This window comes from Cheilinus undulatus, linkage group 19, assembly GCF_018320785.1.
Source record: "Cheilinus undulatus linkage group 19, ASM1832078v1, whole genome shotgun sequence".
Taxonomy (NCBI): Eukaryota; Metazoa; Chordata; class Actinopteri; order Labriformes; family Labridae; genus Cheilinus; species Cheilinus undulatus.
The window spans coordinates 19,907,028-19,933,274 of NC_054883.1; the positions used below are offsets into that span (position 1 = coordinate 19,907,028).

The window sequence follows — 26,247 nt, forward strand, 5'->3', positions numbered from 1 at the left end:
TCTACGTGGCTGAGTTGCTGTTGTTCCTAAACGCTTCGATTTTCTAATGATGCCACTTACAGCTGGCTCTGGAATACCCAGTAGGAATAAAATTTAATGAAAAGTCTTTTTGCAAAGGTGTCATCCATCACACTGGAAGTCACTGAGCTCTTACATTTTATATCACAGATGTTTGCAAATGGAGACAGCATGGCTAGGTGTTGGATTTTATACACATGTGGCACCAGGTCTGATTGGAACACATGAATTCAATAATTAACAGGTGTGGCAAAATACTTTTGTCATGTAGAGAATATTTAATATTTGATCTGAATCATAGATTTATGTTATTGGCTCATTAGACAAATAGCACAGCATTGTAAAGGAGTTCAGGGAGAGGTGCTGATAGTTTATCTCCACATTCAGACACGAAACAAGCGTAAAGCAGCCAAACCTTATAATGTTAATGCTTGAGGATGTTCAAGTATGCTTGATTAATCAATCCTTAAGTCAGAGCAGGTAGAGAAGTGTGATATGTGTTGCTATTTGTTAATACAGTATAATGTTGTGTTTTTATTATTCAGGGTATTATTAATCAAGATACTCCTATTATGTTTGCTGTCAGTGTTTCCCATTTACTTTGCTGTCTCAAATTAGTAATGAAATCGCACAACTATGATTTCTCCATGATAAAAGGTAAAATTAACATGGAGAAATGTAAAAGTAGGCTAACACAGCACTTTCACATTGTGTTTAGAGGTTAAGTATAAAACTAAACACAGTCATGCACAAGCTTCATGTTGTAAAGAGGGATACATTTCTTTCTGAGTTACTGTGGGCTATCAAAAATGAACCACGGGGCGCAGTTGTCCCGCAGGCTGTAATTTGGACACACTTGCCATAGAGCCACGTTGCATTGCAGGGGAACGATTAAAGCAGTGAGTGCATGGTGGCTCAATGTCGCCCTCTGCTGGACGGGGATTGCTTCTACCACCGCAATGCACCATAAAACCTACCAGAACCGCCTGCGTTGTTCAAGTTTCCTTGGGGTATCATTTGAGTGTTACGCTAGCAAATCAGTTGTCGAAATTAGCTTGAATGCTAAGTCATTACAAGTTTTAACACTTATTGAATGCCTTAAGACTTTTTACTTTAGTATTTGACGGCAGTAGGGCTTAGTTTGTGTCTGACTTGACGAGTTAACCGTGACACCAAAGGAGAAAACAATGGCGCTAAGATATTTTCGTAAACTTGCACCAGTTTTAGCGCGAACCTGCAGAGGTCAAATTAATGGACGGTCGTTAAATGCCTGTTTATCACAGGTGCCTTTCTACAGTACTGCAGCAGGAGGTGAAAACACAGGAACAGGTAAGATATGTTTCAAAATCACATACAGTTTCCTCATAAAGACTGTAGGAAGCAGCAGAGGGCGCCATAACGTCAGCTAAGAAGTACATCCATTATCGATGTATGGGATGTTATTTAGGTTCCCCTGGGTGGTAGTAAAGGAATATTGGACTCAACTAAAAATACAATTACTTTAACTTTATATAACTTAAGCCGAAGTAAAATTACTTGTCTATAAATCTACTTAAGTAAAAGTATACCAAAACTGCTGGCTGAGTATGAATAGGGTAAGTTAGGGTAAAGTATTCATCCTGTTGGAAGTTTCACCTTTTTTAATGATGTAATAAATCAATCCTGGTCAGTATAATTTGGCTTTTTTTTTGACAAAACCTCGGTAATGTCAATTAGATAAAAATATCTAAGGTAAAACAAAAGGTGACTACATAAATGTTCACCCCCTTCAAGTCAGTATTTAGTAGATGCACCTTAGGCTGCAAAATAACAGAGTCTGTGTGGATAGGTCTCAGGCTTGCACATTGAGACACTGCATTTTTACTCCATTCTTCTTTGCAAAACTGCTTAAGCTCTGTCAGGTTGCACACGGATCAGGCGTAAACAGCTCTTTTCAAGTCCAACCACAAGTCCTCTGTTGGATTGATTTCTGGGCTTTGACTCCCCTCTTTTTTTTCCAAGCCATAGTTCTCTTGCAGACTCAATAAAATTATCCTCCAGGATTTTCCTATATTTTGCCGCATTCATTTCACCCTCTACCTTTACAAATCTTCCATGGCTGGCTGCTGAGAAGCATCCCCACAGCATGATGCTGCCACCACCGTGCTTCACAGCGGGGATGGTGTGTTTGTGGTGATGTGCAGTGTTTGAATGAATTAATTTAAGAGAATTGGTGCATCTGTCACCCTCTTTACATCATGAATTACATGGTCTACCTAGGCCTAGGAGATATGGCCTAGCAATAAAATGTCTGAATTTTTCACACCAAACCTGATTCTTTTGAAATGTGACACATCAGACGACAGCACTCTTATCCACTTCTGCTTGACATGAAAGAGTTTTAACTTAGATTTTATTTATGCAGTAACGCACTATGTTAACTGATGGTTTTCTGATGTGATCCTGAGCCCACGTTGTGATATCCGTCACAGAATGATGATGGTTTTTGCCGCAGTTCCACCTGAGAGGTCGAAGGTCATTCAGTGTTATCAGCATTACCTGTTGTGTGCAGAGATTTCTCCAGATTTTGTTTCATGATATTAGAGACTGTGGATGGGGAATCTCTAAATTCCTTGCAGTTGCCCCTCTCATCATAGTTTTTTTTATGAATGACTGAGCATTTCAAGAGTGCTCTTTTTATAGTTAGTGGTTTTTTCACCTGTCACATATTAACCTACTTACCTGTGGAATGTTCCAGAAGTTTTTTGAGCATGCTTCAACTTTCCCAGTCTTTTGAGCTCCAACTTTTTTGGAAACATGTTGCAGACATTCAATTCAGAATGAAAATAAACAAAAACAAAGTAACATTTTGGACTCTAAATGTCTTTTCTTGTATTGTTGTAAATTGGCTCTAGGTGGAAAGGATTTGGAAAATAACTTGTAAAAAAAACAATTTTTTAGTCTCATTTTACTCCATGTCCCAACTTTTTTGGAATTGGGATTTGTAAATATGCTGCCAGTGTAAATGTTTAAGCCCCCACTGTAAATTTCCTGCCCTGATGTGTAAAAATGAGCAGTCTTAAAAGCCAAGTGGTTGTTAAAGCGAGGTTACGCTCTCTTAAGCTCGCTGTGCAGCGTGATAATTTGTCTGAGGTGTAGCCGTGTAGAAAGGGCTGCTTGAAACAAATTGCCCTTTTTCATCCTGCCATGCCTCACTTCACTTGGCTTTGTTTAGCACTCTATTTTCCTTAAAATAGCTTGTGAGTGTGAGGCAAAAGCATCCAGTAGCTTTGTTTTCCTTGCTTTGCTCTCTGGGATGCCGCTGCCTCAGGCTGTGGTTGACAGCTGGATTCTCCAGGATGACCCAAACAATGTCAGGTCAGCTGCTTTCTGCAACCTCAGACCACAGTAACTCCCACACTTTGAAACAGTCCCTAAAACAAAGTCTGAGCCAGAGCTCTCACCTCAGCCTTTTCTGTCCCTTCACTGATTCTGTTGTCAAGTCAATCCGCATGAAACAATTAACATTCCTCCTGCTGTGGAGTTGAACCTTAATGTCTCTGAGTTGGCCTCTGTCTTAGTGTTGTGGTCCATGCTGGTTTCTCTCAGTGCATCTTTATCATTCTCTGTCATTAGCTGCAGGACAGACTGTGGTCACAGAGCGCAGGGGGTGCGTTGTTACTGTGGGGATAAACCGCCCAGAGATGCGCAATGCGGTTAACCAGGAGACGGCAAGGCGTCTGCTTGAAGAGTTGGAGGCCTTCGACTGTGATACCGACTTAAATGTGGCTGTCCTGCATGGAACAGGTAAGAGGAGGGTGGGAGATAGAATGAGATTTAAATTTTGTTTAAAATTTGTTTCTACATGCACTATCTTAGTGACGTAGAGTTTTTTCTCAGTCACACCGTGCCATGACGGCTTGCAAGTGTCAGCTGTTGTGTTGCATCTCACAGCATTGCATGCTTGCTATCCACTCTGCATTTGGAAAATATTTACACCCTGTTCTATAAACTTTCTATTTTTCTTTTTTTAAAATGTAAAATCTAGTACTATGATCTTGAATGTGCAGAATGTAAGTGTGGTACTTTGTATTAACAAACCTTTGACACCTGACAAAACCTGACAAACCTGTGAGCTGCTTAGTTTAACCTCAGTGTCCAGAAGTCAGAGCACATTTTAAACATGGATATAAAGTAGATATTCAGACCCCCTTCACTTTTCTTCGGTTTTGTTATATTGCTGCCTGATGCTACAGTCATTTACATTCATTTTTTTCCTCATTAATCTAAACTAAGTACTCTATAATGACAAAATAAAAACAGAATTTTATGTTTTTTTGCAAATTTATGAAAAAGAAAAAATGAAATGTCACGTTAACGCAAGTATTCATACCCTTTGCAAAAACGCTTGAAATTTATCTCAGTTTCCTCACATTTCTCTTGATCGTTGCTGAGTCATTCTACACCTGTGTCCACCTGTGGTAAATTGAATTGATTGGACATGATTTGGAAAGGCACACACCTCTCTATAACATGACTTACAGCTGACAATCCATATCAGAGCAAAAACCAAGCCATGAGGCCAAAGAACTGCCTGCAGAGGTCAGAGACAGGATTGTTGACAGACGCAGATCTGAGGAAGGCTACAAAAAATATTCCGCTGCTCTGAAGGTTCCCCAGACCATAGTGGCCTCCATAATTTTAAAATGGAAGAAGCGTGGGACAACCTTCCTAGAGCTGGTTGCCCGGCCAATCTGAGCAATCAGGGGGAAGTGTCTTAGTAAGAGAGGTGACCAAGAACATGATAGTCACTCTGACTGAGCTCCAGAGACCCTGTGTGGAGGTGAGACAGACTTCCAGAAGGGCAACCATCACTGCAGCCCTACACTCATCTGGGCTTTATGGCAGAGTGACTGAATGAAAGCCGCTCCTCAGTCCAAACACATGAAAGCCCACTTTGCAAAAAAGCACCTGAAGGACTCGCATACTGTGAGAAACAAGATTCTCTGGTCTGATGAAACCAAGATTGAACTGTTTGGCCTCAATTCTCAATGTTATGTCTGGAGAAAACCAGGCACTGCTCATCACCTGTCCGTTACCATCCTAACAGTGAAGCATGGCGGTGGCAGCATCATGCTGTGGAGGTGCTTTACAGCAGCAGGCAATGGGAGTCTGGTCAGGGTTGAGGAAAAGCTGAATATCGCAAAGAACAGAAATATCCTTAATGAAAACCTGTTTTGCAGTGCTCAGGACCTCAGACTGAGCCAAAGGTCCACTATGACAATGACCCTTAGCACACAGCAAAGACAACACAGGAGTGGCTTAGAGAACCTGATGGTCACTCGGAGTCATTCTGTGTGGAGATGGGACAAAGTTCCAGGAGGACACATTTTAATGTAAACTCCAAGCAGACTTGCATGTTTTTTGCACTGAGGAGAGGCTTCTGTCCTCCCCCTCTGCCATTAAGCCCTGCGATACAGGAAATAAGTCTTTTGAAGCTCAAAATTTTCATTCCATCACACATTGCTTAAGTAAATCTTACGTGCATTGAAGCAGAAAATACACATCAGATTCCCTGCTTTAACCTCAGGTCTGAGGTTTATAGCATGATGTTAATGGACAATGAAATCTTGTGTGTTTCAATGAAAAAAAAAAGTCTTGGATGTATTTAATAGATCAGGAAAATATAAACTAATTTTCCAGGGCTGCATGGACCTTGGCATTTCTTAAACCCTGCATACAGCAGGGATTCATGACTGATTAGGAAAAGAAACATATGATTTTGTCCTTAAAACTCTAACTGTCCTCTGTGGAACAGCTGCATGTTTTTCCAAACAATCAGAATTCAAAAAAATGAAATTTGCACAATCTGTAAAAAGTCTGCAAACTTGAGAATCTCAGGAGGCAGAATCCTAAACTGTCTTCCGAGAGTCAAACATGAGAGAAGCGATTAAACACCCCTCAGCAGTCAGCAGAGGCAGATCCAATCCTGTTGTTTTAATTGTTACAGCCATTCTTTTTCTCTTTTTGGTTTTCCTCAGTAAAAAAAAAACTCTTAACCTCTCGACTTGAGAATTTGTTCTCTCTGTCCTCTACATTTAATCCATCTTCTCTCCATCACTGTCTTTGATACATTAAAACAACCTTGTTATTTGAGTTCTTGTCCAGCTGAGAAGGTTGAGGTGACCATTCAGAGAAAAAAATACTCGCACACCTGTGAGGCCTGCACTGTGTCAGTCGCCCAAAGCCAGAGTCATGCCGTGGCTCTTAATAGCTCTAAAAATAATCATCACACACGCTGAATGAACTCTTTCCTCAGTGGAAATAATGTCTTCAACCTGGATCAACCTGTCTGCTGTAGAAAGTGCGCTGCGGCCTCGTGACACAAGCACATACTTTGTTTTCGCTTTAAAGGTTGGACTCTGTTTAGATGACAGCCTCTGAGCACTGCCAGTCTCTTCTGTGAGAAGAAAAGTGAGCATTAAGGAGCCTCTGTTTTAAATGGATTAGCATTGAGCAGTACAGTAGCTCGTTCCAACATAAGTGCCTCGCCTGCGATTCCCACGATGTCTGTAATGTCTTTTTAATCACACCGGCATACACTCCTGTCAGCAGGTTGTCTTGCGTTTGTGCTTGGATAAAAAAAGACGGTCCGTCAGTGACGATCATCAGTCAGACAAGCGGGGGTGTTCGAGTTTGGAAGTTGTGTTTCTAAAACATGAGGAATCCATTTTGTTCAAAGTAGCGTCAGCACTATCTTTCACTCAGCTCTCATTTTTCAGTGTCAAAGTTTTATTTTTACTTCAAAAATTTAAAGTAATTGCTTTCTGCAGGTTTGAGTGTAACTGCACATATTTGGAGTGTTTGGGGTTCGGGTTTCTGTGGTCTCTGTGGCTGAGTACAACCTGCATGTCAACCCACGCTGTGAATGTGAGCACATGTTGAGCTGAATGAGAAGAAGCCAATCGGAGGGACAAAACAAAATGAGGAAGCAGGCATGCACAGCTCTGGTACTAACCAGAGTAGGCCTGAGCGATATGGCCCAAAAATCATATCATGGTATTTTTCTTGCCTTTGACGATAATGGTATTATATCACAGTATTACAAAATTAAAAAGAGATAATGCTTTTTAATTCAAATTCAAGTGTTATTAACCCCATTCTCCCCTTAAAACAAGCCTTTGATGGCAAACTCAATTTAACTCTAAGTAAAGGAACACAGAAAACATGTTTTATTTTTTATAAGTCTCTCTAGGTTTACTTAGGTTTACTTCAGAAAAATAACAGCCACGGACTTTTATTTTGAAGAGCTTGACGGAGGTATTGTGTTAAGCATTGAGTTAGCTTAGCTTTGGCTGCCGTACTGGAGATTAAGGCTAGTTTACAGCAGCCTTTCTTTCCTCATTTAACATTGCAGCCTGTATCTTTGACTCACTGTGGACTTAGAAAAGAAAGTTAGAGACTTTTAAATGGTTGTTTAAGCCGTTGTAAGAAGAAGAGCTGCAGTGCTGGGCTCTGAAACCAGCCAAAGCAGCACTCAGCTTGTGTTACAGCCCCTGGCAGGCTGACAGAAGACAGCACACTGACTTTATTGCGGTACAGCCGTCAGACTTCGAGAGGAAAAAACACATGTTTTTGCCTGCTAACTGTGCCTAGTTACAGCGGCAAGTGTCCTTGACATTCGGTTAGTTACCCGGCTACACACAATGCTAGAGCTAAACGTGCTATTGACTGGACTCACCCTGCTGTGTGTCAGAACTCACTCTCTCCACCAGCTGTGAGACCATATTAATACTGTTTGACCGCCCACCTCTATGTAGCACCGTTTTTCTTAACTAGCTCCTCCTGCTCCGTGGTCTCTGTGCTTGAAGCCATTGTCACATTGAGGCAGATATGATGATGTCATCAACAAGCATTACCGCAATTGGTCAGTAGAGTCCAAATCTCTACCGTAGGCCAAATTTATATCATTTATACCGTCTACCTCATATACCACACACCCCTAAACTAGAGCTCTACAGGCTGAGTCTGTGACACATGAAAGCTGTGAATTGTAGAGGTGGGAGAGAAAAATCAATTCTTAGATGCTTCGAGATGTGGAGGTGGATGATTCTGAATCAATTTATAAATGTCCAATAATCGATAATTGATGATAATTTAAATATTTAATACTGTGGAATGTCAGGAACAAAAAGGTGGAACTCTGACACACACACAGTTGTTCATCTGTGAAAAAGGGCATTTTTATGTGTGTAATTTCAGAAATTTTACAAGGAAAGGATGCTGCTACCTTTGGTTCAGTGCAATTGTAACTTTCCAATTTACACACATCTTCCATTAGAGGATAGTTGAAATTTTATTTATCTCTTTTTTTCTAAGCACAAATGTAATGTTTTTATTATGTTTGACACAGTGAGAACAACAGAAATGTAGAAAAAACAAGTGCATCAAAATGCATCAATAATCGATTCAGAATTTAATTGTAGCCCATGAATTATACTTGAATTGTGAGGTGCCTAAAGATTCCCACCTTCAGTGAATAGTCACCGTACTCCATCTGTATTATCAAGATGTGTCGATTCGATTAGTATGATTTTATTTGGACTAATACGTTTATATGCAGAGTGTGAATTGTTGAAAATCCAGAAGAAGGGACATTTTCTAAAAAAGAAAAAAACCTATCTTGCAACTGGCCTTTAATGTATAGCTGGTCATACACTGTGAGCCTTCGAGCCTATTCTCACCTGATGATTTTTGAGTTTGCAGTGCGTAGTTTGTGAGGACACAACGACCAATCTCGACTTAATTAGCTTCTCATGACGTGGATGAATTTCTGACTTAAACACTTGCAGAGCCACAAGCAGATTCCAAAACGTCAGAGCAGTTTTCCTGTTAAGACTTCTCTGAGCTGATCATCAGATGATCCATGAGGGACAGAGAAAGCTACATGAGGAGAAACTCAAGCATCAACAGATAAAAGTCTGAAAACTTATCAAAGTTTTATCAACTACTTTTCCTCATTGATCTCATCCACAGGTACTGATGCTGCACCTGCTGAGATTCATGTGATTTCTCTACTGGATAAACGTTTCTTTATGACATAACAAAAACTGGCAAGAAGGAAAGACAAGAGTTAACGCTGAATGTTCCTGGCTGGTCTGATTGTTTTTATGTTGTCTAAAGCAAAAATCAAACTGATCTAAACTCAGACTCAGCGCAGCATGCCGCTCTTTTCCCCCTCTCTCTCTCTCCCTCTCTCTCTCTCCATGATTGATATGCAATAATGATTCATGCTTATTGCCAAAAAGAGATCATTTTCCTGCATTGAAGTCAAAGATCAGTCTTCTGATGACTGATGGCAGAAAATTACGGCAATCATATTTTTTGGATTGGGCAATAAGAACTGTGTGCTTTAGGAGTGCTAATTGATGACAGACGACCAGGAAGAAAGACAAAAAGTCACAAAATGCATTAAAATGTACAGTGCCTCGAGCACAAATAGTGCTTTTACACTTTCTGGACCGCCTGAAACCAGCTGGAGAAGCATGTGAAATCAGCTGTTTCTTGTTTTCCTCACTGTCTCTGAGTGGCAGCTGTCAAATTAAGCACCATGGACAGAGACTCATCTACACAGGCTCATTCTTGAGTCAAAACATCAACAACACAAATGCTCACTTGTACATCACGTGGTTTAATGAATAGATTTTGTCAGTCCCATTGCAGCTATACAAGAAACAACTCAACAACACCATGTGCAAGACAGAACGCAAACAGGCTTTTGCAAAGCAAGTCTGCTTAAATTGTCAACGATGTTATAGTCAGTCTGAGTCAATCATAGACTACAGAAAGAATTGGACAAAGCCTGTGTGATGTCAGCCATCTGCTTACAATAGATGGACTCAAACAGCTCTTGAAGCCAATCCGTGGTGGCTTCCATATTGAAATCACTGTCTCAACCAAACTTTGGATCAACCTAACGGCCTGCACACTGAGCGTGACTTCCTGTCAGCTAGCTAGCTAGCATTCTGGTTGACAGAAACGTAGCTTCTGCCTGTCGAGATATCTGTCAATCAAATGTGACGCGCCTATCAGTTCGCAGTGATGTTTTTCCTAAATATAATCTAAATGATTGCGGTACAAAAAAATTCACCCCCCCTCACAGCGAGAGCACAAGAAGACTTTAGCTAATGAGACACGTTTTGTTTTTTGAACCAGGCTGTAAACCAGTTTATTTCTAGTGTAAAAAATGGCTTTTTTAACATGTGTCCAGGCGGGACTTCCGGTGTTCCTGCAGCCAGCCTCAAGTGGACAGTTGTTGTATTGCAATTTTTTGCACTTCCGCATTGGCTTCATTTTTCAGGACAGGAGGTTGCCGCTTGAAGTCAACGAGAGGGCCTTTTGCAGCTGTGCAGAGTATATAACATATAATAACTAATAATCTGATTCAAATTAATGTGCAACAGGAGCAGGGGCACAAATAACAACTGTGATCCAAACTGTGATCCAAACAAACTCATTTCAGTTTACAAGCAAGCAGCAGTTCCAGAGCAAATCTCTCCAACGTAAAGCACACACATGCACGGGCACAGACACACACATACAGGCACGCAGTAAAAAATGAGCCTGCCCTTCAGAAGTTTACACGGCAAGCTTTCATTGCTACGACACTTGACTGAGGTTGTGATGACTGGCAAACTTCTGATACGGTGAAGCTGCTTTCTTCTCATAGACTTAAAGAAATGGCTGAGGGTTTATCAGACTGTAAACATAATGATGGACTTGGTGGTTAATGCGGAGGAGAAGTAGCATCTTCTCCGGTGATGCTAGTGACACTTGCAGCTACCGCCACTTTGGCAGCTTCAGGGGTTGAGCCATCCTAATTCAAGTTTCCTGGATCAACAATCTTAATAACGCATGTCATTGTTTCTGTAGCCCTTGTTCCCTAAGTATTTTTCTTTTTAATACTCACATCTGGATAGTCGCAGTCTTTTTGACATGTTAGCAACCACAATGCACTTAAAACAAACTAAGTTTGTTACTGTACACTGACCTATCGTTGGCTAGTAAGGGTTAGGGATGGGAGGTGAGGGGGTAGGATGAATGATTAATTGATGGGTGCGGATTGAGTGACACTTGATTTAGCTATTCATTGTGCTCTTGGGTGTTTACTATATGGAGCAGGCAACTTGCAGTTGGTTGGTTACTCTGCATATTTTCTGATGCTTATTTTTGCCGCCCCTGCTAGAGTGCGCTAGGCAGCTGCCTGATTCGCCTATATAGACACGTTGGCCCTGCTCGTCAGTGTGAGAACTCGGGCTGTGCGTGGAAATTGAACTGCAGCATGAGCACATAAATACCAAATTTGAGTGTCATCAATGTTTCAGTCACATACCCCCCATCCCCTCAGCAATTCGGACCCTGTTTATATGCATTTTAAAAGCCCAGTTTTTGTCAGAATTACTTATTAATTTGATTTACTGCATGTGAAAATACTGACTGTATGTGGTCTGCATTTGTGTCTCACCTCTTGCTCTAGTAATACAGTTATATTTTTTGTGTGGCTCCATTTTTAAAACCTTATAAAAGTCTTATTGAACCACCACATTTTGTGCTTTGTCTGTAATATTTTGTCACAAATTTTCTGAAAAAACTCAGTGGCTGTGAAAGAGTTGATATCTGACTTTACATTGTCTGTAATTATCTGACCTCTCAGTACATTAATGGAGTTGATGCTCTGTAATCCTCCATGAATTTCCCCTCTTTTCACAGCTTCTTCCCACTCTTACAAGGACAGGAGGCTTTAGGGAGTTCTGTCACATCGCTGCTGCAATAAACAGCATGACGCAGTCTTTCTATAATTGCTCTGCGCTGACCCACAGCTGTAATCAAAGCTCTGAGCTGATGGGTGTTACTAGCACATGTGTTGGTTCTAATCATTTTCATTACGGCTACATTAAGTAGAGAGGAGGATTTTATGAGTCCCTGCATGAGCCTGTGACACAGTGTTTGTTGGCCTCTTGGGTAATGTTGTAATTACCACATGAATCCAGCGGAAGGGGCTGTGGTTGGAGCATGCAAGTCCTCCATTAATAAGGATATTGTGTATGTGCATATATATGTTTGTGAGCTGTGACCATGGATTGGAATCGGGTCTTTAGGGAAGGGAAGTGTTTGTGTGCCAGCCAGGCCAAAGGAGGCTGCTCTCCAAATTGCAGACTTTGGACTCCAACGCGACTAGTTTTTAAAAAAAAATTTTATCCTCATCATTTTCCCTTCCTTTCTGACTCGCCAGCTGCCATAGTTTGTAATTTTGTGGTCTCCTTCAGGAGGGAATTTCTGTGCTGGTTATGATCTCAAAGAGCTGGCCAATCACACCGCCTCCCTCAAATTGGAGCAAGATGTCACCAAGGGTCCTGGTCCGTTGGTGAGTGCCTTTTCTGACATGTTTGTATGTGTGCTTACTTCTACAAAAATGATCTCAAGAGATGGCTTTAGTAAACAATGAAATACTATTCTAGAAATTGTAATCAGAAGTGGTTTTGAACATTTAATTTCGGCTCAGTAGAGAAGTCAAAATACCAGAATTTAAAATTTGATATGATCCAAGTAAAAACCAAGCAGGTTTGATACCTGTTTGGATACCACAGCCAGACAATAATACCTCCTGGACAACTATGGCTGGTCATTTTATAAACCTGAATTCCATAAAAGTTGTGACATGGTGTAAAATGTGAATACAGTATTTTGCACATCCTTCTCTACCAACATTAGGACTAGAACTGGAGCATTCCACAGGTACTGTACCTATAAAAAGTATTCACTCCCTTGGATGTTTTATCCTTTTCATGGTTTTATAACTCAATCATGGTCAATATAATTTTGATTTTGACAAAAAAAAAACAATAAACCTTTGATGTCAAAGTAAAAACAGATTTCTTCAAATAAGTGTAAAATAAATAAAAACATGTGAAGGAAGAAAACTGCATACATTTTCCCCTCCTTTAAAGTGACTGACCTAATTCAGCAGAGGTCCAGCCAATTAGTGCTAGCAGTCTCACTATTAGTGAGATGGGGATCACCTGAGTGCTGTGAATGTGTCTCAATCGATTGTAGTGTAAAGACACCTGCGTTTTGAAGGTCCAGTCACTGGTTATTCAGTATTCCTGGCTACCATTACACCATGAATATAAAAGAACACTCCAAGAAACTCAGAGAAGAAAATTATTGAAAAGAATAAGTCAGGGGATTGATACAGAAACATGTCAAAGACACTGAACATCCCCTGAGTTCAATTAAATCCATCATGAAGAAATTGAAGGAATGTGGTTAATGTGTACATCTGCCTAGATCAGACAGTCCTCACAAACTGAGAGAGCGTGCAAGAAGGAGACTAGTGAGAGAGGCTACCAAGACACTTACGACTACTCTGAAGGAGTTCCAAGCTTCAGCAGCTGAGATGGGAGAGACTCTGCCAACAACAAATGTTGCCCAGGTTCTTCACCAGTCAAAGTTTTATGTAAGAGTGGCAAAGAGAAAGCCACTGTTGAAGAAAAACTCAGATTAAATCTGCACCAGAGTTCACCAAAAGGAATGTGGGAGACTCTACAGTCAAGTGGAAGACAGTTCTTTGGTCTAATGAGACCAGATTGGTACTTTTGGCCATCTGACAAGATGCTATGTCTGATGGCCAAAAGGCATTACCGAAAACACACCATCCCCACTGTGAACTATGGTTGTGGTAGCTCCATGCTGTGGGGATGCTTCTCGGAAGCCGGCCCTGGAAGGCTTGTAAAGGTAGAAGTGAAAGTGAAAGCGACAGAATATGGAAAAACCTTGTTAGACAATCTTATTCAGTCTGCCGGCTTGGGAACAGGACAATGACCCAAAGCATATGGCGCAAGCTACACAGAAATGGTTTAAAGACTGTTCTGGAGCGACCGAGTTAAAGCCCAGACCTCAATCCAATAGAGAAGTTGTGGCTGGACTTCAAAAGGGCTGTTCATGCCTGATCCCTGTGTGACCTGACAGAGCTTGAGCAGTTTATCAAAGAAGAAAGGAGTAAAGTTGAGGTGTCCAGATGTGGAGGATTGAGACCAATCCACACAGACTCATTGCTGTGATTGCAGCCAACAGTGTATCTACTAAAACTGACTCGAAAGGGATGAATATATATGCAGTCACTTATTTTACATTCGATTTTTTTTATTTAGTTGCCATTACTTTGTAGAAATCTGTTTTCACTATGGCATTACAGAGTGTTTTTTGTTATTGCTGTGTCAAAAAAGCTAAATTATGTTGACCATGATTGATATATAACATCAATAAAAGGATAAAACACCCAAGTTGATCATTTTAATAATCACTGTAAACTATAGGAAGCTGTGTTCCTTCCTGCGTAACTTAAGGGATAAAATTACTTTGTCTAATTACTTAAGTACTACAACTTTCCATGTTTTCTATATGAGTAACTGTGCCTTTGTATGTTTTAAATGTACTAATGTTGTTTCCTACAGGGTCCGTCCCGTCTGGAGCTCTCAAAGCCGCTGATAGCAGCAGTCAGTGGTTTTGCTGTGGCTGGGGGGCTGGAGCTGGCTCTGCTGGCTGATCTAAGAGTGGTGGAGGAGAGCGCAGTTATGGGGGTGTTTTGTCGCAGGTTCGGTAAGTCTTTCTTTTATACCGCAGCTGCTTTGCTGGTATCATAGTTACTTGAGCATTATGCTGTGCTGATAAAACAATATTCAAACTACTTATGTGTTAGATCTGATGGTAGCCCATGGGAAGTCTAAATAATTATTATACTATATTTTTACATGAAATGCCCCCCCCCCCCCCGGATTTTCAGCTCCCATTGTTTTTGTTATTACTTTCAGTTTGGAGGCAGAAAGTAAAAACAGCAGTCAGAATCTCAATGCATACCTGAGGAAAAAAATATGATAACAATGTGTGTGTTTCCACCTTGAGCATGATGCCACAGAAACTCTCCGGGGAATTGTGGACAGGCCAGGGGCACATATTTTTGCTAGAAAAGCCTGAGAAAGTGTATTTTGCATCATATGTGACAATTTTACCTGTAACGGGCCTCACGAGCCTGATCATAGACACCCCTAAAGCTGTGCAAATGAGTCTTAAGAACAATTTAAAACTCATGAAAACACAAACAGCTGCTAAAATGCTCCCCTATATGCACTTTAAAGCAGTCAGCATCTCTGTGTTTTAGTGTTTGTATGTATTTCAGTGAGCCATCAGTATTCTCTCCATGCAAATCAGCCAGAAGAAGAACCAGCTTTCTCTGTAAGCATGCAAGCGTCATATCCTGAATATGTTCAAAACTGGGATAAAGCTCATGACTGGGATACTGAAGCCCATGGAAACAAACTCAGTATAGCTGTTATGGCAATTAACACCCCCGCTGCTTTAAAACAGGGACTATTACACAAACGTCTGCTGTCTTTTGATGTCCATCTCCCCTGTTTCTATCACATGTAGCTGTGTCAGTATAATTTCAGCCTCTGCTGAGGTCATAGCTTCCACTTGACTCATCTCCTGTCAGAGTTCCTGCTGCTGTTACTCATTTAATCCTACAACATTAAATATTACGATTACAATCCCATCTCTAATGCTGCAGTATACATTTCTTTGCTGTTACAACTGGTGCTGGAGAAGAGCCAGTGGCCTTGTCTTACAGCCTCTCTTTCCTTGAGTTTGTGTTGTGCTGCTCCTCGTGTCTGTCCATGAAAGTATCCTTTTGTTTTGCCTTGAATTCAAGCATTCATCATCCGTGTCCTGATGCCAGGAAGTCAACGGTGTTTCTATTTTTCAACTGTGTTACTCCGTCCTCTGTTATCACCGCTGCCTCCTCTTGTTTGTGCTCGAGGACGTCGTCACGGTGTGATAACAGCAGTGACTGTGACCTTTTGGCATCACAGCCAGAGTCTGCTGGGCAGTCGTGATAAGTAGGAAAGGAAACGACTGACTGCCAGGTTTCCACTGCACAACCAAACAGGGCTTACATATTATTTATGTCATACAGTTTCCTCATAAACAACATTTTCCTTGTTAGGCGTCTCGCAGCTTGTTGGCATGATTTTCTCTCTGACTCTGCTGTAGTTTAAAAAAACAAGTGGTACTTTGGATCCTCTGCTGAACATGTTTTTAGCTCCTCCAGTGAGTCTTGGTTGGCTTTACATGTAAAGAGGCTTGTGTTGGTCTGTTGCAGCATCTCTCCTGTGGCTGTCATTTCTGCAGACATGCTGCTAGAGGGTTTAAAAATACAACCATGGTGTTTATAAATACAACTGTTGTACTATAATTTACTGGCAGAACTAGATTTAGAGTGTAAACATGCAGGGCTTATCGTCACAGCCCTATAATTTAACAGGAGAGCATCCTGGCCGTGCCCTTGTCTCTCTGTTTGGACCGTCTGCTGGCATGTCTTCAGTGCCAGCCTTCACTCAGCTCACCGCCTGTGTGCCTCTGCTGAGCAGACGCAAACACAGACATACTTATTCAGAGTCAGGCCGAAGCACATTCAAATACTGAATACATCTATTGGTCTGCCGTTATTCCTATTCAATGTGAATGGAGCACCTCAAGGTTCTGAAATAATCACAGTATTTCTCAAATGCAAATATTTTAAAGAACTTCTATTTTGTTATATGTTGTAATGATAAATGATATTTAAATTTTTGATGTGTTCTCTATCAATCAGTTTATTCGCGAAATCAATAAAAGTACAAATACAATTCATCATAATTACACATTTATATATACATTAACCAGCATTCTTTGCATTAACTCAAGAGTCTAAAATACCCTAAAATTTGTTCTAGAGATGCTGAACCTATCGTGACATTAATACAGTACATGTAGACAATGGCATTTAAAAAAAGGCATTTAAATAAGTGGAGGATAGCTTCCATGTGGGATGCTATTTCAGTTCATCAGAGATCCAGAGCTACAAAGCGTTTAGGGTTGAACATATTTTAGTAGCAGCTCAAAGATGGTGAGACGTTTATTGAAGTTTCAAGCTCATTCCAGATTGTGGACCTCTGCAGGTCTCACTCAAACTTGTACATTTCAGCATACAGCTCTTTCCTTTTAGGAATTGGTCTCTCTTTTTGAGATTAATGTAGTTTTGCACATTATCCCTGACACAAGTAAACTTAATAAACTAATTATGTTGATGAGAAGGAGCACAAATGTGACTAAGATGCATAGTCTACCATTAAGGCTATATACTGCATCATACATTATACAATCATTTTGAAAGTAAGCATTTAGTAAGCTGCAGAAGTAAGCTTCAGGTGATTCCATCAACACTTAATTAGAGTGAAAAAGGAGCAAAAAACAAAATTATATGCGACTGTTTCAGGTCAAGATCAGGGAATTATTCTCCTCTGAAAAAAGCTCCAGCTGTAGAGGTTGAAAATCTAGAAAGTTAGTGATAGGCTAGGTATTCTTGGTGAGATAAACAAATATTATCACACTATCTTACCTAAGATAACTACAGAAATGATGGGTAAGACCATGGATATCTGGGCACAGCTTTACATAAACTGGGAAAAAACAGCCACAGATCTAAAAAACTCAATCTGAACTCTGCTCGAACCATCAGCGTTGAAATGAGTCCAAGGCCTGTACCCAAACCTCTTCAATAAGCCCAAAACTATGACTGGAAGGAAGAAATAAGCATTACTGTGGTTTCATCACATTTCCCTCCAGTAGTTAACTCTAAGCCTCTTTATTGCCACATTTCTTTAAGCCTTGTTTGTCAACACATTAGAGCACTTTCCCTCAGTCTGATTGAATGCTGTGGTTTTTCAGCCAGATGTAGAGTAGGGTCAGATTTTGCCTAGAGTAGATTGATTATTAAATATTTGGGTTTTGCATTCATCTATAGGTTGTTTGAAATCACTGAGAAGGGTCAGAAAGTGGGGGACAACCATAAGGGATGATAGGGACGGAGGATATTAAGTACTTTACAGCTCTAAATAGACCTGTATGCTGCAGTTATCATCAGAAAATATCTACAGATATTGGCTATGATCCCTAAGCTTTACAAAAACATGTTTTTTTTTTCCACAGTGTAATCACCTTACCTGGCATGGAGGCGATCAGTATAACAAATTCCCCAGACCTTCTAGCAACGATTGTTGTCTAGTCAAATGAAGGGAGACAAGAGTTTGGAGTCTTGTAAAGAGCTAAGAGGGTGGCCAAGACTTAAACATAGAAAAGATTTCTCATTTTGCCCCAAATGTGCTTTTACTTGAAACAGTGATGTACTATCGACCAAATAACCCTTGTGGGGGTAACCGATTGAGTAAAAATGTGCCATTCATGAACGAGCCTGTTCTACGAAATGGCTCTTTGGTGTAAACCACAGTAGCTTGCTCCCGTTTGATTGCCAGGTTCCTTTCCTCCATCCTTTGTTGGTATTTAATCCAAATTTAAAAAGCCAACAATGCGTATCAGAACAAAAAACAAGCAATGAGGTCAAAGGAACTGTCTGAGAGCTAAGAGACAGGATTGTTGCAAGTCACAGATCTGAGGAAGGCTACAAAAAATTCTGCTGCTTGGCAAATGTGAGATGAGCCTTTGGGTTTTTTTTTTTTGTCAGCAGTGGTTTTGGCCTTGGAACTCTCCCATGATGCCATTTTTGCCCAGTGTCTTTCTTATTGTTGAGTCATGAACTCTGACCTTAACTGAGGCCAGTGAGGCCTGCAGTTCTTTGGATGTCGTTCTGGGTTCTTTTGTGACCTCCTGGATGAGTCGTTGTTGCACTCTTGGAGTAATTTTGGTTGGCCGACCACTCCTGGGAAGGTTCACCACTGTTCCCAGTTTTCTCCATTTGTGGATAATGGCTCTGACCGTGGTTCGTTGGAGTCCCAAAGCCTTGGAAATGGCTTTGTAACCTTTTCCAGACTGATAGATTTCAACCACTTTGTTTCTCATTTGTTCTTGAATTTCTTTGGATTGTGGTTTAATGCATTTCTTTTTAAGATCTTGTAGCCTACTTCACTTTGTCTGAAATGTTCTATTTAAGTGATTTTCTTGATTCAACAAATCTGGGGTTAATCAGGCCTGGGTGTGGCCAGTGAAATTAAACTCAGCTTTCCAAGAACTGTGGTTAATCACAGTTAACTCATGATTTAATAAGGGGGGGGGGGGGCAATTACTTTATCACATAGGGCCAGATAGGTTTGGATTTTATTTCCTTAAGAAATAAAATTATCATTTAGAAACTGCATTTTGTATTAACTGGGGTTGTCTTTGAGAGAAATTAAAATTGGTTTGATGATCTGAAACATTTAAGTGTGATAAATATGCAAAAAAAAAAAAAAAAATCAGGAATCAGAAAGGGGGCAAATACTTTTTCACAACACTGTAAATATCACACCTTGAAGCAGCACTGTGAGTCAGCTTTGTGACCACTGTTTTTTAAAAAATTCTTTTCATACAAGCTTTATGATGCATAACCAGCATCCTCACATTTTCAACTTCATAGCTCTGTGGGTTTAAATTTGGTTTTAGTGTGGAAACGTTAGAAAGATTTAATAGGTGTTCCTCCTAAATGAGACCTTTAGAAAAACAGACTCTACAGTGGAAAAGACGGAGCAGCATGCAGTAAAACTTTATTTCCTAACATTAAACAATTGAAAACCAAACTTCCTTCCTCATATACATCAAAAGTAGGGCTGCTCTGTGGGATGCTGGGTTTATTTAAAGATCCTGTGATTCTTACAGATTATTTCCTTTGAATGGCTCATTTCTGTAACCGTTTTGGGGTTGGGCACAGATGGCAGCAGCCGGAGGGAATCCCTGGTGGTTTTGGAGTCAAAAAGGCCCTCAGAGTCTCTCTGCGCTGTTCTGATGTGGGCCAATGGCAACCATAAGGATCTGACAGCTTTCTGGCACGTGATTGGCTACTGAACCTGTGGCTTCCTGTCTGGGGCCCCTCTGCCTCGTTGAGGAGGAAATGAGAAGGAGGAGAGGGTTGCGTCACAGGAGTCTGGTATTAGTGTCTAATGCTCATTGAATACAGAAAGACCTGAATTAAAAAAAAAGAGTTAAACCAAATCCCTGATGTTATTTTGGAGAGTATCTCAAAGAAGTTGGCTCAAGACAAGGAAACTCAAAATAGTTCAGTAATATTTCACCAAAGGATATTTCTTTAAACACTGAGGTTAATCTGCACCGGCAGGTTGTTCAGGAACACCACTGAAGTCCTCTTTGAAATAGACACCGCTAAATGGAGACTCTTTAAACACACCAATAAGTCATGTTGGTGTCTGCTTTTTCTCTTCTCTTCGGGTTTAAGTCCCCCTCATACCTGGACAAGGGACAGATGGAGAGAAAGAAGAAGACGCCACATGTTGAATCAAAAAGTAAAACCTCGGTCCAAAGCTGACATAACATCGGCCAATTCAAACAGCCGCTCGGCGAGTTTGAAACTGAGTGACATAGTCCAGTGATTACATCATTTCAACTCAAAACAGCGCTCCTTCTGAAACTAAGGGGATCTTTTCAAATAAAGTGAATGGATCTGGTGGTTAACTGTTTGGTTAATAAACATCTAAGAGTGCAGTTTTTTAACAGAGCCCAAAAGAGGTAGGTGGAGCTCAGCAGTACATCTCTACTCATCATCTTTTGTTATTGTTTTGATTGACATCAGAACAAAGCGCTTGACCTAGTAGAATTTACACTCTGTCATTTTCATGGTTGAATGCCTCATTTAAACCTTGGTGGCCTTAAATTATAGTGCAGCAAACTACAAAATCTAGTCACATGGTGTTAAGTCAGCGGGCTGAAAACTTAAAATGAAGTCCATGACGCTCATCTTTGCGGCCAGCCCAGTGGGAGCTCATTTCCTTCACCATTAAAGTGAGATTCTGATTGAAGCTCTTCCCTTTTCCTCTGTCCATTAAGTCTGGAGTCTTCTGGAAATCATTAATCCACATCAAACTAAATCGCATTATCCTCATAGGAGGCCATTGTAGTGGGTTTTACTTTGATGCGGTGAGGACATTAGCAGCACCAGTAGCAAAGCAGAACACCTCAGAGTGTTGTGTGTAAAACTCTGTTGTCAAGTTTTGAGCTGTTGTAGATATCAGTACTGATATCCCATTATATGTGGTCTCATCATTCAGATCTGGTACCAGGACCAGGAACAAAAACTGGTGATATGTCTGCTTTTGTTGCCTAAGTGCACAAACTGTTCTGTAGAGAAAATTTGTTCTTTAAACCCACCTGTGCAGGTTTTATAAGATTCTGACACAAAGTTTTTTCAACTGAGATTTGTTTTTAGCATTAGTACACACATTTGGATGCAAATATAACAAAGTAAAATTATAATTTTGCACCTATAAGCACTCAAATATTCAGAAAGTCACAAGAGCATATCATTTTATATTCATCTGCATTTTATCATCTAAGCACTTTTATATTATTAAATGATATGCACAAACCTCACACACTGTAGAGATGCTGCACCTCACGCACTGAGAGTTTTGAGATTTGAAGTCTCCTCTATTTTCTCAAAGCGGTTATTAGTGAAACTAAACAGGGAAATTATAAAAACAGAGCCATATCTACCTTGTTGTAGCAATTATGTACGTTCACATCGATAGAATATGATTGAAATCTGTTTCTTGATGAACCAGATGAAGGCCACAAGCTAAAATGCAAGAATAGACAATACTTCCCCTAAGTTTCTTTACACCCCAAATGGCAGTGAACGTAAGCAGAACTAATCGCCCATTTTTTCCCTTGTTTTTGTTTCCCTTTGCAAAACAGACTGCACACCGGGACAGCTAGCTGGCAATGCTGATTGTCCTCCATATTTGTTCTTCTAGTCACGTTTTTTCCACGCAAGTTTCTGTGAAATCCCCGGTCTGTGGAATTTATGAGAGAGACAGAGAAAGAGAGGACAGCACGTAGCTATACATTTAAGTTGCCACAATAAATTTGGCTCACAGAAAATAACAATAATGACAAAATCACTCTGCCAGTCAGGCATTTCAACAAGCATCCCAGATAGTTGCGGTCAGCCATATACTAGGTTTTAACCTAGTCTTACTAGTTTTAGTCTAGTTTTAGTCGACGAAAACTCAAAAATATTTCAGTCTATTTTTAGTCCATAAAATATCCTCACATTTTAGTCTTTACTTTTAGTCCAAGCATATATTTTCTTGCCAAACTCTGGTACCAAATTTTGGTAGTGTGTTCTATGCACTCTGCTAAACCTTGGGTCCCTGATTTCTACAGCTGAGAAGTAGCAGAGATACAGCTGCATTGTTTTTTGACAGATTTACCCACAGTGGAGAAATATAACGGATTTTGAATGTCTGACAAAAACTACATAACATTTTAGTCTAGATTTAGTCATCTTGACAATAACTAAACTTAGTTTTTGTCAGTTTTAGTCATCACAGATCTATTTTTGTTAGTCTTCATGTAGTTTTTGTCAAGGGAAAAAGGCTGACTTTTAGTCATAGTTTTAATCAACAAAATTAACACTGGTCTATTGTAACCAGCTTACATTGATTCTTTTAATGCACCAAGAGAGCTGCTTCTTTGCTTCGCTGACTCATGTTAACCTTACAGTCTTGACAGTGGGCTTATGTGCCTTAAAGAAGGCAGGGACTCCTCTGAAAATTTTCCAAGACCATCACTGACAAATCCATCCAAATCCAATCTTGTTCTGTTGAAGCTGACTGATAATAATGTATCAGGATCACTGCCAAATATTTCCTTCAATGAAACTTGGAATGGAGGATCAGAAGCCGCCAAACTCCTCCCTGACTGTCTCCTCTCAAGCCAAACATGCTTTTTGAGTTAAAACTACTTCAAGGAGATTCTCGACACCTCTCAGCGCTCATTCATGTGGGACAAAGCCCAGGTCTGGGTGAATTCCTCCAAACAGGACACATCAGAGACAGAGAGGGTGAGGGCTGGAGGTGCTGGAGACGAGTGCTGTGGATAAGACAGGAGATCCTTCCGGTCCCTGATAGTAGCGGTGCCAACAGCAGCACCAAAGACAGACAGACTGGAGGTCAAGCTTACTCTTTATCTACTCTTCTTAAAGTCAGCCTCTGTCTTCCTTGGCTTCATGCTTCTTCTGTGTGCTTCTCTCTGTTTCCCTCCATTATCTCTCTGTCACTTTTTCTGCTTCCTCGTTTTGTCTTTGGCTCTAATCATGAGTGATAGTGCAAAAAATACCATCAACCCTCAAGAACATGTATAAAACCCAATTGCAAAAAAGTTGGAATATTGTGTAAAATGTGAATTAAATACAGAGCTGTGGTTTGCAAGTCCTTTATTCAGCGCAATTCAATTTCTTTTTTTGATTTAAAAGTCTGGGCTTTCACTCAGTGACAGAACATTCACCTCAACCATTCCTGTGTAGCTGTGTATGCTTCGGGCCATTGTCCTGTTGGAATATAAATGCTCTCCCAAGCCATAGTTCTCTTGCAAACTGAATAAGATTTTCCTCCAGGATTTTCCTATATTTTGCTGCATTCATTTTCCCCTCTACCTTTAAAAGGCCTCCAGGGCCGGCTGCTGAGAAGCATCCCCACAGCATGATGCTGCCACCACTGTGCTTTACAGTGGGGATGGTATGTTTATGGTGACGTGCGGTATTTGGTGTCCGCCTTGTCTGGTTGCAAAAAAGCCCCATTTTGGTCTAATCATACCAAAGAACTTTCTTTCACTTGACCATGGAGCCTCCTACATCCCTTCTGCGTGAACTCTATGCAGCCCTACCTCCCTTTATTGAGGATGACTAAGAAATTGAGTGAAGTCGAGTGTTTACAGATGGTGTAACACCCTCTTTCTCTTTCTAATCACAGTCTTCTGTCTGGCAGAGCACCATATGTGCTGTAACCTAAATGGGGCTCCTGGATTGGTCACATGTACGTTAACACTGGTATTCCATGTATTCCAATGTGATTTATTTGATGTAAAGTAAGAGGGGGCGAGAGAGAGAGAAAGTCATTTGCAGAGTATGAATAGAATCACATTTTTCCACAGAATGAGGGGGTAGGTCAAAAAAAAAACCTGAAGCTTGCATGATGATTCGGGGTTATGAAAACATGTCCGACACATGTGCTCTCAATAAGGGGCGGTCAAATAGAATCAGAGACTTGGAGGAATTAGGGAGTCGGGATTGTGGTGTGGAACTTGGGAGAGTTAAACAGTAGAAAGTATGCCAGATCCAGCTGGTGCTCTTTAGAAATTAGGACAGATGCCAGAAGCTTACTATACCTCGTACATTCATAATGCACTCCCTATCCTCTTGTTGCTCTCTCTCCCCTCCTCCTTCTCTTTCACTGGCTCTTCTACATCCAGTAATAATGTAAATGTGTCCAGTGAGACTGGGAGCAAAAAAGAGTCTGAGTTTTTTATGTACTGAGGCTAAGAAAATAGAGTTACGCTAAAGCAGTCAAATTGTTTCAAATCTTTGCTCCCCTGACAGCAAATCTAGATTAAACCAGCAGTATTTCTGAATTTTCTAAATTTGTCTTGGTTTGGTTTCACACGGCTTAAGTCACATGAGTAGTAGTACGTCAGCCAATATTTATACTACCTTTGGTTAATCAGTTAGCCAAAATTTGATCTTGAGGTTATCAGAGATGCCCAGAGTCAGGAGTGAGAAAGGAAAACATAAGAGGAGGAAGACATTTTCATAATGCACTTTAAAGAAAAAAAGTGTAAATAAATAATCTTGAGGGAAAAGAAGACAAAATGACTAGAAAATAGGTCTTAAGTTAAAATGTTGAGGGAAAAAAAAGGTGAAATGTCTAGGGAAAAAAATGAGGAAAAATCAAAATGATAAAGAAAGAAGTCAGAATATTGAGAAGAGAAATTAAATTCAAATGATCAAAGTTGAGATGTCCAGAAGAAGTAAAAGTAAGAAAAGTAAAAAAGGTGAGGAAAAAAAGGAAAAAGTTGAAATGATGAGGAAAGAATTTTATAGGTGGAAAAGCTGAAATGTTGAGAAGAAAACCCAAAGAAGAACCCAAATAATGAGAGAAAGTCAAAATATATATTAAGTAGTCAAAATGTTGAGAAAAAAAATCATATTGTTGAGGGGAAAAAGCCAAAGTGTCGAGAGAAAGAAGGGAAATTGAGGAAAAAGCCAAAATGATAATGAAAGAAGTCAACATGTTGAGGAAAAAAGTAAAAATATTGAGGAAAAAAATGCAAATGATCAGGAAAATTTCGAAATGTCCAGAAAAAACTAAAAAGATTAAGGGGAAAAAAATTGGAAATCGCTGAGGAAATGATGTCAAAATGTTAAGAAAAAACGTCAGAATGTTTAGGAAAACAGTAATATCTTGGAGTTCAGATATTTAGAAAGATGTCACAAAGTCAAGAAAAACAGGTAGAAATTTAAGGTAAATATGTTTTTAGAAAATTTAGAAAATCCATCCATCCATCCATTTTCTTCCACTTATCTGAGATCTGGTCGCGGGGGCAGCAGCCTAAACAGGGAGACCCAGACTTCCCTCTCCCGGGCCACATCATCCAGCTCTTCCCAGACAGAATATTCAGAAAAATGTTGAGGAAAAAAGTTGAGATATAAAATCAGACTTTTGAGAAAATAGGTCAAAAGAAAACTTTTCTCATCATTTGTCCTTTTTCTTGACTTTTCTGAACATTTCATACCTTATGTTTCTATTTTCTATTTACTCTTTTTAAAGAGCATAATGAAAAATTCTTCCTCCTCTCTCTGCTCTTTATCTTTTTCATGGCCTGAGGTTTTTTATGCCTCTGTGAAAGCCGGGTCAGGGACATCATGCTTTTAGGTTTCCTGCCCATCCGTCAATCTGTTAGGGCCGTTCTTATGAATGTCATATCTGAAGAACTCTGAGAAGGTTTTTTCTTAAACTTGGCATAAATGTTGATATGAATAAAGGGAAAAGGTCAAGGTCTTTGGACATCATATCTCATGAGCACATTATTTTAAGAATTCAATGTGAGATCTTTGTCAAAATTGGCACAAACCAAAGCTTGGACTTGAGGTTGAACGGATAAGATTTTGGGGCTCAAACATCACTATGACCTCACATATTTTAACTTCTTAGAAGATGGCCAAACCTTAGTTTTTATTATTTTATGCATTGGTCTGACCCCTGTACACTAAACTACCAGGTTAAGTACAAATCAAATCATCTATCTACCAAAAGTTTCTTATTTTCTTTCAAAATAAAAGCAAGTCTGTGTTCACACATGAAGTTACTTACCTCC

General features: G+C 40.1%; 1 protein-coding gene across 2 annotated transcripts in view; it reads left to right on the forward strand.

Moving 5' to 3' along the window:
- The first annotated feature begins 993 nt into the window (after window positions 1-993).
- The window catches only part of zgc:101569 (uncharacterized protein LOC449822 homolog), a 29,796-nt gene continuing 4,542 nt past the window's right edge, over window positions 994-26,247 (forward strand). Inside the window, exons 1-4 of one of the 2 annotated variants that reach the window (XM_041813619.1) lie at window positions 994-1,347; window positions 3,634-3,804; window positions 12,324-12,421; window positions 14,511-14,655. In XM_041813619.1, coding sequence (XP_041669553.1) covers window positions 1,206-1,347; window positions 3,634-3,804; window positions 12,324-12,421; window positions 14,511-14,655 — 556 coding nt within the window. In that variant the 5' untranslated portion in view covers window positions 994-1,205. The remainder of the gene's footprint in view (window positions 1,348-3,633; window positions 3,805-12,323; window positions 12,422-14,510; window positions 14,656-26,247) is intronic. The other variant, XM_041813618.1, reaches the window with a different exon arrangement.